The sequence below is a fragment of the Diaporthe batatas genome (assembly GCF_019321695.1).
Source record: "Diaporthe batatas strain CRI 302-4 chromosome Unknown Contig00014, whole genome shotgun sequence".
Lineage (NCBI taxonomy): Eukaryota > Fungi > Ascomycota > Sordariomycetes > Diaporthales > Diaporthaceae > Diaporthe > Diaporthe batatas.
In genome coordinates this window covers 919,601-933,458 of record NW_025408561.1, presented here as the reverse complement: position 1 = coordinate 933,458, position 13,858 = coordinate 919,601, and the positions used below count along the sequence as shown (strand labels likewise).

The 13,858-nt window shown below is 45.0% G+C and overlaps 2 protein-coding genes across 2 annotated transcripts; one reads left to right on the top strand and one right to left on the bottom strand.

The window, feature by feature from the left end:
• Window positions 1–2,890: 2,890 nt before the first annotated feature.
• KVR01_010999 (uncharacterized protein) lies at window positions 2,891–3,284 on the top strand (the record flags this gene model as incomplete). The annotated part of the gene is made up of 3 exons (XM_044789185.1): window positions 2,891–2,951; window positions 3,041–3,124; window positions 3,223–3,284. 3 exons carry the CDS (start codon window positions 2,891–2,893, stop codon window positions 3,282–3,284), a joined length of 207 nt encoding a protein of 68 aa, XP_044640146.1.
• A 1,271-nt stretch (window positions 3,285–4,555) lies between these two features.
• Window positions 4,556–13,413, bottom strand: KVR01_010875 (uncharacterized protein; the record flags this gene model as incomplete). Its single annotated transcript, XM_044792954.1, has 7 exons — window positions 4,556–4,832; window positions 4,900–5,354; window positions 5,959–6,461; window positions 6,524–7,010; window positions 7,077–7,247; window positions 11,526–11,598; window positions 11,672–13,413. The coding sequence occupies 7 exons, from the start codon at window positions 13,411–13,413 to the stop codon at window positions 4,556–4,558; spliced, it is 3,708 nt and encodes a 1,235-aa protein (XP_044640022.1).
• Window positions 13,414–13,858: the final 445 nt, after the last annotated feature.

Here is a 13,858-nt window from a genome sequence, read left to right as displayed (position 1 = left end):
AGAGTACTCGGCCAGCTCATCCAAGCCAACATCGACATGAGCCAACAGAGAGACTGACAGATCCCGATCGAGGTAATCTGGAAGAACTTGATGTAGTTGGTCGGCGAAGATGAGATCTTACTGGCCAGGGGGGCAAAAACCTGTCTCGGCATGCAGTAGGCCTGACTGAAAGGGGTCAGAAGACGTACTGTCCGGTTGTTACGATGATCCTAACACACCGCATCCCTGATGCACGGTGGTCCTTTTGTACACTACTTAGGCTCCAGTTTAATAATCCACAAATGGGCACAGCAACTGTATAACGTGTGAACGGCCAGATATGCGACCTGGTCTCTGCTTAGAGTCCCTTTCGTCCTGCTCTAACTGACGCATTCCGCTCCGAAGCACCCGCATTGCGCCCCAAAAGCATACTGCTCTTCAGACCACATGTCCCCACTTTTGAGTTCCCAATTGGAGGCCATTCATGGTCAGTAAGATTGTACGCAGTGAAGATGTCAAGAACTCCCGGGTTGGGGCTTGAAAAGTGCGGGAGAAAGTGGGTTCGCGGGCGGGCTAAGAGAATCCTTCACAGCGGCCTAGTAAGCTTGTAGGATTACAAGCGGCAATTCCGCAATACGGTCTAGTCCGATTGAAATCCACGGAGCCAGGCCATAATTGCTAACAGATAAGGCCTTGTAAGACTCAACCATTTGAGCCCGAGCCGAGGTCACCTGGAGCGCGAAATGCCGCCTTAGTGCTGCTTACACCGATGCTCAATCTCCGGACCGCGTTGAATTCCATTGCAGCGGGGCTTCGTATGGACATTTTGCCCCAGCCGACCAATGCTGACATAAACTTGAATCCTTCGTGGGAAAATAGTATTGCCGATTTACATGGGCACTCCTGGGCATTATGTAGAGCAAATAGATCCGGCACAACCATGGCAAATGTGAGTAGCACTTGAAACATGACACATGACGGGCGAAATGAGAACTCTGCAATAGCGGGATGGGATCACACGCTCCAGAATCAAGTGCTTAAATACAATCCCTTCAGGCATGCCAGATACGATGATCGGTACGTGCCAAGGTGTCAGTTGAGAATAAGCTCTGAGGGGAAGATTGGCGTGTGTTCCCTTCAGCTGCATAGCTCCAGTGAAACGCTCCTCATTTGCTATGCTGTTAGCTGTCGCCTTTGTGTTGATGATATCAGATGTGATCTACAGCAAGACCAGGTCGCGCATCAGACTTGCCGCGTGTTATTGTCGGGCTTGATTCAATGTTGTAAGGCCGCCTCGACTCATGATCCCTGGTCACAAGAGGATATTGTGTCCGTCATGGCGATGTCCGACATTTTGGGAAGTGATCCTTGCTGATGGTGCCATGTGCTTTATTCCCCAACAACCAAATTAGAGAGCACCCTGAAGTGTTATGACGAGGTGCTTCCGTAATTTCCATTTCTTTTGTTAACAACTAGAAGGGCGATGACCAGATCATGGCTCGGTTAAAGCTTCGCGGAGCTACGACGCTTCTAACTTTTCAAAGAATGAGCTCAGAGCGGCCGCCTAGTTACTCTCCGCCTGCTCCTCATACATATGTACTGTGGGTACCTAGGTCTGGATGACGGCGGCCCGACGGGTGAAGAACCATCTGCCGCGACGCCGCCACTTTGTCAAGCGCCTACTTAAGTAATGCTATGGGCTCTCTCGGGGCGCGCCCGTTCACCCTCACCCGCGTCCAGGACAGCTTCGATTGCTTCGCGGACTGTGGCCCGGTCCGTTCCGTGGTTGGAATTCTAACCAGTACCTCAAAGCCAGATCGACCGTCCCCAATTGGAGTGTCCTTGTGCCGTGGGCCTCAATGATTGTGTATATCACCGATCTTGTTTTGCTTCAATGCCATCTACATCCCGCATGAGGCTGGATCACACTTAAAGCTGCCTTGGCCATATATTTCAGTGGGAACCTTGGAAGTCTGGCACTAACAGTAGCTCAAATTTCTCAATTAGAAGGAAAAGTATTGATGCGCTCTAGGGAGACGCCTGACGTGACATGATTTCAGAAGGTCAAAGGCCGTTTCTATAGATACTGACGAGCACCAACGGCGAGACGGGCGTTCTGCTTCCACACAGCAAGAGAACTACCGGTAGAGTCATTGTCGTCGATACATTCGAAGAGGCCCAGCTTCCTCAGATTTTGGTTCACACTGGTACTGACTTGATGGTGCTCCAGGCCTGCATTATTGAGACCGAAGCACCCCTGTGCTTTTGCGACCCTCAGCTGAACAAGTTCGCGGATGCGGTGGTGAACCCGGTCCAACCTCGTGGCCTGGGTGATTGGAAGTGGAATCAACAGTCAGACCTCGCAATGCAGCCTTGTAAGATGGGACGCTCAGATCTAGGCAGACGTGGCCTGTTGGGTGGTTCCCATTACTTGGAACGGTCTGGGAGCCATGCAGAACAATCCACTCCACATGACAATATTGTTGGGCGGCTGCTGCGAGATAATATGTGAATTTGGAGGACTGTAGATACCCAGATTGATAGAAGCCCACCCGGACAGTCTTCTCTACTACGTCCCCAGTCGGGTCAGATACTCCGTATGTACTTCGGGGGTTGGGGGAGCCAATGATGACCGGCCTGGGACCCACTTTTCAACAACACGCCAGGACTGCCAGCCAACCAAACTCCAAACACTAGCAGCCCGGCAGGAGCGAAAACTTTTCGCCGAGGGAAAGCACGACCGGAGCGCACCAAAAAAGTTACCCAGTGCCTCCAGCAGCGAGCCTTGAGCCTTGATATCCACCTTTGATCCCCGCGCCCTTCTCGTCAATCAACGCCCTCGACATCACCACCCGCCGAACTCGATCCCGATTTCTCATCTCAGCGCGAGGAATTCCACAAATCTACCAAAATGGACGCATCGAAGCAGCCCGTCAAGCTGGTCAAGGTCACCCGTGTCCTGGGCCGTACCGGTACGCAACACCTGCCCTGACCTCTGTGCGAGAACAAGCAGTCGCAAACTGCCGGGCGATGGCTAATCTGCTTCTTTGCTGGACGACAGGATCTCGTGGTGGTGTTACCCAGGTTCGCGTCGAGTTCATGGACGACCAGACCCGATCGATCATCCGAAACGTCAAGGGACCCGGTACGAACAAGCCCCAGCCCCGGAAGACCGATTTCTATAGCCTGGAATAGCCGGTACAGGGGCCACGAGTACTGACATGATGTTTGTGCCTTTCACAGTCCGCGAGAACGACATTCTCTGCCTGCTCGAGTCCGAGCGTGAGGCCAGACGTCTCCGATAAGCAACAGAACAGGCGAAACGGCGGGACAGGGCAATCGGGAGTCGGTCGCAAGCACCATCTAGCTGGGACGACCGGTCACGACCGGAAAAGGGCCATGGCCACGGCTATCTGGCACGGGGAAGAGTTCTTTTGGGGCAGACAGGGAGACCCGCCTCATTCACGCATAATGAGCGACGCCACCATCATCTGAGGGGCCTCGAGGTCTTGTGTTTCTAGAGAAAAGGGAGTCCCGGATCACTGGAATTGCGAACAAAAAATCATTTCAAGAGAAACCACGAATCAACCACCTTCCCGACCGAAAAAATACATGCCCGGGCTCTCGGGTGTCTCATGGCGGCATGTGTGAAATGCGATGGAGAACTGCTGCCTTGAAGCCAAGTGATGCTGACACAGCTGCGACACGTTGCGATGTCCCCCGGATCAACCGTTGACATCGATGCTACCTGGAGAACTTGCATCAGAGACAAATGCAGTGGGGGCGAGCCGAGTCGATGCATATTTGTTGGTGATGGTGTGACCAACCCATCACTAAACCTCCATTCTGCATTACTTTTGTGACCGTCCTCCGGCCACATTTCACTTCTACTCGGCCGCTTGTGCTTTTCTTCATGAAGGCGCGGAGAAGATGACGAATTGAGCCATGTGTATGAAATGCGTCTTGGCTTTGTCTTCAGCATGGGGCTTTGAATCTGCACTACGGTGGCTGCGGCGAGGAATCCTTGGCTCCTCTGGGTGGTCTTGACATAGGGAGAGCACAACTCCCACACGGCATTAACGTGTCAGTTATGGCATCTGCTGGCATCACAGAGCATAACCCGTTCTTGACTGTAAAACCTATTGGGCGATTCCCTCCCTGCGATTGCAGCCTTTCAAAAAGGCCAAGTAGTCGATAACGTAGTTCGGGTGTAGAAGGCACACTTGGCGCAGTATTGTGTGCATTACTCGTCATGGTACAAATATGCATGTGAAGCATCGGACAGTGACTACACAGCACAAGAATACATTGTGTAGTGCTCCAAAAGTTAACGGCTGCGACACCGCGCAAGCACGCATAACGACGCTTTGATGCTATACTGTACAATGTCCCGGTAGTAATGCGCGGTCTGCCCCAGACCAATTGTCACCCGATATTCATCTCCCAGAAACCCAGCCGAGTCCATGTGAAGCGAACTTCTTTCTATGCGACGAGCTGTTCACAAGTCACCTGTGAGTTGACTTTTTGTCTTCAGGCGCCTGTCCCATCTGGTCTTTTTCGCCGTGACTGACGAGCCCTACTCGGTAGCCTTCTTGGACTTGGTCCGCTTGGTCGCGGGGCGCTGGACGTGGTGCTGGGGGATCCACGTCTCGTCGTAACCCTTGTCAGCGCCAGTGGTAACGCCAGGAGACTCGGGACCGGACAGAGGCTCAGCGGCTTCAACGGGCTTCTTGCCCTTCTTGCTGGGACGAGGAGCGCGCTTGGCCTGAGGGAAGAGGGACTCAATCCAGGTCTTGTAGACAAAGTAGAGCGTGCCACCAAAGACACCGGTCAGGAAGATGTACAAGAAGATACTGTTGCGCATCAGTTAGCCACGTGTGTTTTCACAAGGACAAGGGCCTCGACTGGTGGGCGACGTACATCTGGGGGTCGAAGATGCTGGTGGGAGGCTCGACGATGCTGGCCAGACCATTGTGAGCCTCGACCTGGAAGACCTGACCCTTGGGGTTCGCGATGACGGCCAGGAGGTTGACAACAACATCCTGAGGCTGCATGTCCAAAACGAACGAGAAGGGCAGAGACTGGCTCTCGCCGGCCGGGATACCGATGTTGTACTGGACTGCAGACAAGTTGCGGAGGACACCGGCCATCGGGGGCGCATCCGCAGGCAGGGGCTGAGTGGTCGACAGCGTTCCTCCGACGAGGGCGAGCTGGATTGCCTCATCCTCGTTGTTCGCGACCTCGATGACAGCCTTGGTGGGATGCCCGTTGACGAGCTTGACACCAAGGCTAGAGTCGGGGAAGTGCGTGGTGATGTCGATCTTCAGGTCGGGAACCTCCTTGGCGGTGTCGGGGGAGGCCTTCGCATCTTCAGGCTACAACAGGCAGGGCTGTTAGATTCTTGAGAGCAGAAAAGATACAGCGACAGTCCCAGGCAGGGGAAGCAGAGCACAGCACAGCAACAGCACAGCAGGAGGCGGCTGGCGACTCCTCGCTGGGTCTCGTGCAACACACAAAAAGCGTTGACTTACATCTACCTCGGCAGCGAAGACAGCTGCAGCGCGGAGAGCCAGAAGAGCAAGGGTCGAGAGCTTGAGAAGAGCCATGACGGAAGTCGAAGCCGTAGACAGTGACAGGTGGGAAGAGGGGGTGGGTGCACAAGGGCGGATGCGTTGCTCCTCGGTGTTTGCAGTGTTTGGAGCTGTGGGAAAGTTCAGAGGGAGGAGCTGTCCCAATTGAAGAAGATGTGGCCTTCCAACGCGCCGATGCGCCGATGCGCCGCTTGCCGGGGGCAACCCGGCCTCTCGTGTCAATTGGTATACACAACAAATTGTGGGGTCACGGACCCACCCGAGCAGCATGTCTGGGACCAGTGCGACTCAAAAGATTGGACCTACACACTACCCTCGTCTACCCTCCTACAACGTGCCACGGCCATCAGGCCTCGAAAGGCGTCGCAGGTGCGATCACACCGGTGACGTCTCCAAAGCCCACGCCGTCGCCGCAGAAGCCCGTCAGCCTGGCCTCGTCGCCATCCTGCAGCCAGACCAGGTCTTGGCCGTCGCTGAGCTTGATGCTCTTCTTGCCACCCATCGTTGTCTCCAGCAGACATCCATGCTCGTGATCCTCGAGCCCTGACACCGTTCCCGTCGCCAGCAGGTCACCCGTGTCCACGCTGCAGCCGTTGATGGTCTGCTGCGCGACGAGGTCACGGAATGTCCAGTACATCCAGGTCAGCTGTGCCTTGCACACCGTAGTCGAAGCCCCATCCCTTATGACATCCACGCTGAGGGAGATGTCGTAGCTCGACTTCTCCTTCGGGTCCTGGAGGAATGCAGCCGCAGGCGTCTCCTTGGGCGGGGGCGGGGCCTCGAAGGGCTCCAATGCCTCGAGCGTGACGACCCAGGGCGACATGCTTGTGTGGAAGCTCTTGGAGTTGTTGGGTCCCAGCGGCATCATCTCGAGCTTCTGTATGTCTCTCGCTATGGCGCTCGCTTTGTCAATGAATTGTGACGGTGGGAAACAGACCCTCTGGGCCACTCACCACTCCAGTCGTTCAACAGCACGAGGCCGAAGATGTGGTCGTCGGCATCCTTGACGGCAACCCTCTCCCCGAACTTGGACGGCTTGCCTATCACGGCTGCCATCTCCAGCTCGAAGTCGAGGCCCTGCGATGGGCCCAAGGTGACGCCCTCGCCGCCGTCCTGCTGATACACACCGTAAGGCCTGACCACTGGGGTGCCCGAGACCCTGACGGAACCTGCCCGACCACCATACCCGATGGGGTAGTGCACCGACGCGGGAGGGAGCACTCTCCGGCCCGTCGACGCCTCGCCTGCATTCAAGAGATGTTGCTTGGAGCAAGAGAAGTCGGTGAAACCCTTCACCTCGATGGGCAAGTGCAGTTGAACCTGTTCCACGGGCACGCCATACCTGTCGGCGGACTGCTCGTCAGCGAGGAGCTTCTGGAGGGCTGACCGCAGTTCACGCAGTTTGTCCTTGGGGATGCTTGCGAGAGCGTTGAGCGTCGTCTGTTGGGCCAATTGGCCAGCCTGTCAGTTCCGAGGGCCATTCCAACCCCGCTCGCTACTCCTCACCTGCGCAAACGTCTGCTTGATATCTGGCGAGGTTCGGATGGGCAGATCGCCGAGGAAGAAGACGTGATCGCGGAGCCTTGTCGCAACTGCTTTCTGTGGGTGACTGCTGCTTGTCGCAATCCCGTACGGGATGTTCTCGATGGAGAAATGGTTGGAGAAGCTCATCGTGAACTGTTGTTGCCTTTGCCAAGGGTGTCTACGATTCTGGACGATAATTCGGCATGAACATCACGGCAGGTATTTGACGACTGGCCTCCTTGATCTGCAATCCCTCCAGCTAGACTAATGCGCAGAGCTCTCTTTCTATACTATGGTTCATACACGCGTTGCTTCGAGGACCTTTCGGGTACCTAGGTAGACTGGACCCTTGGCCTTAGGGTGGCCCCCCGGTCATTGTCTCGGAAAAACGAGAGTTACCCCCCCCCTAGTTAAATACCCCCTATTCCTTAGTTAAACTAAAACTTCACTGATAGAGTGGAAAACCCTATATTTTTAATAGAACACTATACTTAATACTATTTATACCCTAAAAAAGGAAAAAGAAAGGCTAATAATAGTAAGTTATTACCTATTAAGCTATAAACTCTAATAATTAGAATTTTATTTATACTTCAACCTATCCCTACTAAATAAGTAGCTATAGATTAAGTTTAAAATTAATTATACTATAATTAAAAAATACTATTAAAAAGTTATTACTACTTATATAATTACTTTAAATATATTATTATTATTACTATTAAATATAATTAAGCTAAAGTAATAGGTTATAAAGGTTTATTAACCTACTTTTTTATAATAATACTATAAAGTATAACTAATATATAGGCTATATAAACTAGGAGTTAAAAGATTTTCTATTTAATAAGCTAAATCTATACCTTAATAAAATATAGTACTTTTTTATTAAGTAATTATAAATTAATATTACTATAAAGACAATAAATAACACCCTTAAAGCTTATATATAGAGTAATAAATAAATATATATATTAGTCTATTAATATAATAAGGAGCTCTATAATTACTACTTCTAATAAGTATACTAACTAAGTTATATAATAAAGATATTTATTTTTATTAATAAGTTTAATTTTAATAAATAGAATAGTATAAAAAGAATAGACTAAGTACTTATTAGGTATACCCTATAGATTAAAAGTCTTTTTAAGTAAAGGACTTACCTTTATATCCTCCCTATAATTATATTAAATAGCTTACTTACTATTATAGTATATAAAGGTTATATAATAAAAGAGTTTTTCCTTTAATAACTAAAAGAAAGTATTTTATTAAAAATAAACTTATATTTAAGTTTAAGGTTAATCCTTATAATAAATAATACTTTTAATATTATAAAGTAAAGATAATTAAGCAATAAATATAAAAGTATAAAGTATAAATATTTACCTTTATACTCCTTTAATTTTAATTTTATTAAGGTATATTTTAATAATTTAAAGTATTATTTATATTATTAATATTAATATAAATTATTAAATTATAATTTAAATAAAATTTTATTTAATTTTTATTTTTTATACTTAAAAGGTTAAGTTTAGAGCTAGGTTATTTAGGATATTTCTACTATATATAAATATTAAAAGAAAGTATAAAATAAAATAAATATAATAGTTTTAATTAAAAGTTATAAGGATTAAAATTAATAAAGTTTTAATTAAATAAAGTTATATAAATAAAAGAGTATTATTTATAAGTTAAATAGTTAGGTTAGTAGTTAGAATTAAAATAAATAAATTAACTATAAGTAAATCTACCTAATTAATTAGGTACTTAATATTAAATATTTAATTTACTTTATTTATTTAAAATAAATAACTTTCCTTTTTAATTACTTTTATTACTAACTATATTTTTTATATATTTAATTACTATTTTCCTTATTTAAAAGTTCTTTAAAATTTATTATATAACTTTTTACCCTATTAAATAAAGGAATTACTTTAATAAACTTTTAACTCTTTTATTAAATAGCTAATTTAATTATAAGGCCTAATATTAAATAAAGCTAATTAGTTAATTAAATAATTTTTATAAACTTTATAAAATATATACTTTTAATATTTATTTAGCAATTTATTAAGTAGCTATTTAATAGCCTTTATTATAATAATAAGTTTTTTTATTATTATTATTATTAAAGAAATTAATAAAGTTCTCCTTTCCTTTTAGGTATAATTTAATTAATATTTTAATTAATAAAATAGTTTTTAAGCTATATTTATTAAATTAAATATTCTCCTTTTTATAAAGCCTATAAAGGTTAAACCCTTTATATTTTATAACTCTTATAAGTTATTTAAGTTAAATTCTCTTTAATAAATTTTTAAAATACTTTTAAAATACTTTTATAATAAATTTTTAATATAAAACTATTTTATTTCCTTTTATTTATAATAGTAATAATAAGAGGATAACTAATAATTTCTACCTTTATTATAAGCTTCTAGGCGCTATTATTATTACTACTAGTAGTAGTAGGGCCCTATTAAATTTATAAAAAAAAGCTAATAGCAATAATAATAATAGTAGCCCTATTAAAGCTATTTAATTATATTTAACTTTAAATAAATTAATATTAAATAATAAGTTAATAATTATATTAATACTATTCTCTTTTTACTTTTACTTTTATTACTTTTTTTTAAAAGAGATAAAGCTAATTTTATTACTATTAAGCTTTTTTATTAAATTTTATTTAAATTATTTAATAATTAAAAACTTTTAATAAGTATCTAATTATAATATTATTTACTATAATTATATTAGATTAATCCTTTAAGTCTCTATTAAATAAATTAATATATATATTATTTTACTTAATAAAATACTATTATTATAGGGAATCCTTTATTTTAATAGTAATAATTAACCCTATAATAATTATTTAAAGGATATAGTTATATTTTTATTAATTATTTATACTTTTTTATATAAAGTTTACTTTTACCTTTATTTTAACCCTTTATTTAATAGTTATTAATATAGGTTAAGGAGTTTTAAAGTTTAGGTTTCTATTAAATATATTTATATTTACTACCTACCTAATTACTAATAAGCCATTTTTAAAGTAGCTACTTATTAAATAGTTAATAATAGCTAAAAACTTTAATTAATAGTTACCTAATTAAATAATTACTTTATAATATAAGTATTTATAACTTTTATATTAATAATATAATCTTATAATTATATAAAAATTAAAAAAGAAGGGTTTTTAAAATTTAAAAAGTATATTTATAATATTATTATAGTTAAGCACTTTAATTCTTTTATTAATATCTTTCCTTATAGTTTTTAACTATAAAGTTAAAAACTTTTAGCCTATAAGCTAATTAACCTTAATAAAAATATCTTTTAATTTAATAATTATATTTAAATAATTTTTATATTTTCTTTTAATTAAATTTTTAAATAAATTAATATAATTTAATAGAAGGCCTTAAATCTTTTAATTTTTATTTTTCTTCTCTAATATAATAATTTATTTTTAAGTTATATAATAAAAATAATATTAACTTTTAAGTTATAAATTTTAATAAATAAAGTTAAAACTAATTTATTTAAATATATTTATATTAAAGGGTTAATTAAGTAACTTTTAAAGTACTTAATATTATTATTATTATTATTTATTAAAAACCCCACCTTATTAGTAAAAGGGTTTTTATTATTAGTACCTTTTAAAGCCTTTTTTTCTTATTATTAGGTATATCCTTTTTATTATTAACTTTAATAGTGTTTTTTTACACCCTTTAAATCACTTAATTTATTATAGTAGCTTTATTTTAAGCGATTTTTAAAAGTATTTATAAGCGCTTTTAAGTAGTTTACTAAACCTTAGTTACTTTAATAGTTAGCTTTTAAGTATATAACTATTTAAATAGTATAGTATTTTTATTAATAAACTATATAATTTAACTCTTTAAGTAGGTTTTATATAATAAGTGTTAAGTAATTTAGGCTTAATAGATTAGTTTAATAATATTATTTATAAAGTTAACTAAATTAATATTACTTTATATTAAAGTAAGTAAGTTATATATACCTTTATAAGCTAGGCTTAAATTAATTATATAAAACTAATATAGTATTATTTTTATTTAATTAAGTAATAAAGATAACTTATTACTAGCATTAACAAAATTGATAAGGGTATTTTAATAAAAATGTTAGAGTTTTTACCTTATTAGTAAAGTTTTAGTTTAACTGAGGAATAAGGGGTATTTAACTGGGGGGGGGGTAATTCTCGTTTTTCCAAGATAGCAGCATTTATTGTGCCCCACCCCCACCGGAAGACTGCCGCATTCCACAACAAGTCCAAGTCCACAAGAACCGCAGGCAAAGACGATGCATCCTCCAGCCCAACCACCGACAGCAATCTGGTTTGTAACCCTCAGCTTCTAACTTCTATTTGCTGGGAATCACTGGGAGGGTCAAGTAATTCTCGAGGCCATTCCCGAAGTGGATGTGATTCTGTCCGGCGAATTTTGAGGCAGGGCTGTGAGGGGCCTGTCAGTCATCTGCAATACGTGCAGTTGCATGGGACACGGAAGGGCTTCGAAATGACTTACCGATCAACATGGGAGTTGTGCTGGAAGATGGCCGCGCCCTGGGTATCACCACTGGAGACCTCCAAGACCAGCTTCCCTCCCTTGCCCACGACCACGTTGGTGGGCCAGATCTCGATATCCACCGGGTAGACCTCGCCCGCCCTGACGGGCTGCACGTCGGTCGAGAGGTACTCGCGGTGAGGCAGCCAGGCCTTGTGCTTTGGGTTCTCGTCGTGAACCTTGCGCAGGCTGACACGGAGCCACCCCTTGACCAGTGGGACCCCGTCGCCGGCCGTGCCCGTGTAGAACACCTCCTGCCCCGAGGCCTCAATGTGCCGGATCGTGACGAATATGTCCATGTCCGTTTCGCTTCCGGCATCTTCTGGTGTTACTGAAACGTTCAGATGAGCGACCGGGTGCCCGGTGATCTCGGTCTCCTGCTCGAATGGTGCAGTGGCGAACTGGATGAGCTCGGGCTCGTCCAGGGATCCGAGGGCCTTGTACGACAGCTGTTTCTTCTCCGGCGCGGGCTTGCTCGGGGTCAGGCCTTGGTCGGGAGTGAGATGGTATTTGGTGTACTGCGTGCTGGGAAGCGGCCAGGCAGCCTCCTCCCTCTTAGGGTACGCCTTCTCCTTCTCGGCGTCGTTGAAGCCGACGTTGCCCTTGCGCAGGGTCACGGTGACGGGCGCGACCTTGCCTGGCACGCTCCAACCGACGCGGTCATCGCCCTTCAGGAAGGCGTCCAGGAAGCTCTTCTGCAGCTCGACCTCCTCGTGGTAGTAGAAGGGCAGGTCGTGGCGGCCGGTGATGAAGCGGAGGTACTTGAACTTGGACCCGGCGTGCAGGTAGCCTTGCACGTTGCCGCGCAGGTGCAGCAGGATGCCGCCCCAGTTCGCCACACTCAGCAGGGGCACCTCAATGTCCTCCAGGTTGTACTCCTTGCTCGCGTAGTAGTCGTCGTCGCGGAACGAGTTCGCCTCGTTATCCTTGGTCTGGTCCTGCCTGTTGGCTGCCAGAACGTCCTCGGGCAGGTCACCCTCGACCGTGTCCTCCTGGCCCCTTGCGCCGGGACCATCAGGCGGGAAGGTCAGCTTGGAGCGGCCGGGCAGCCCGTACTGGTTCACCAGGACCTGTCGATTCCACCAGAAGCCGATGAAGCGGTTGCTCAGGATGCCGCCATGGCGACAGCGGTCGCGGTAGTAGTCGGACATGCCCTCCCAGGGGATAATAGCGGCCAGGCCCTTGGGGCGCCGGGCAGCGACCCGCCACTGCGAGCCGGCGTAGTACGAAATGCCCAGCAGGCCGACCTTGCCGCTCGACCAAGGCTGGTCGGCGGCCCATTCGACGACATCGAAGAAGCACTCGCTCGTGCCGCGGCTCATGGTGTCGAGCAGGCCGGGCGACTGGCCCAGGCCGCGCTCGTCGGCGCGGACAATGGCGTAGCCATGTCGGGTCCAGTAGACGGGGTCGGGCGTTTCCCAGGCCGAGTACTTGGAGCGGTGCTCTGGGTTGACCTCGCTGAAAGAACCCTTGTAGAAGGTTTCGTAGGGGATGTCCTTGCCGTAGGGCCCGTATGTCACCAGGACGGGGTACTTGTCGCCGGGATTGGTCTTGTGCGAGAGCGGGAGATAGACATTGGCGCGGATAGGCAGGCCGGAGGCCTTGAGTGGGATTGATACGTTCTTGTGAAAGATGAGGTTGTTCTCCGGGTCCTCGTGCACCGAGGAGATGTCCCGGATGGGAGGTGTCTTTACCTCCGCCATAGAACCCTAGGAAGTCAGACGCTGGGCGTCAAGAGTCAACAGGTGGTGTTGTGATGAAGGCAAGAACAGATCGAGCTAGCTATTTTGCCAGAAATCTCACGGTCAAGATCAATATAAACGCAGAAGAATACAGACAATCATTTTCCCCGTAGCTGACATGCTTGCCATCGTCCTCATGGGAGCTCTAGGGGAGCACTCCGTAGTGCGACCTGAGACCGGCAACATGCGTGGGCGCCCGGAAGGGGTGGGGGCGGGGAAGATGCTTCTTAGAACGCGGGCCGCATCTGCTGTCTTTTCATTGCAACGGTATTAGGCCTATGATTTTACTTGTGTTCGGTGCAGATGTTCCAACTTTGAATGTCAGTTTGCAATATGGGCGATTCCTAATAAATAATAAGACTGCAATCAAGCAGGTGTTCTGGTGGGTTAAGCTGTGTGGAGTGGA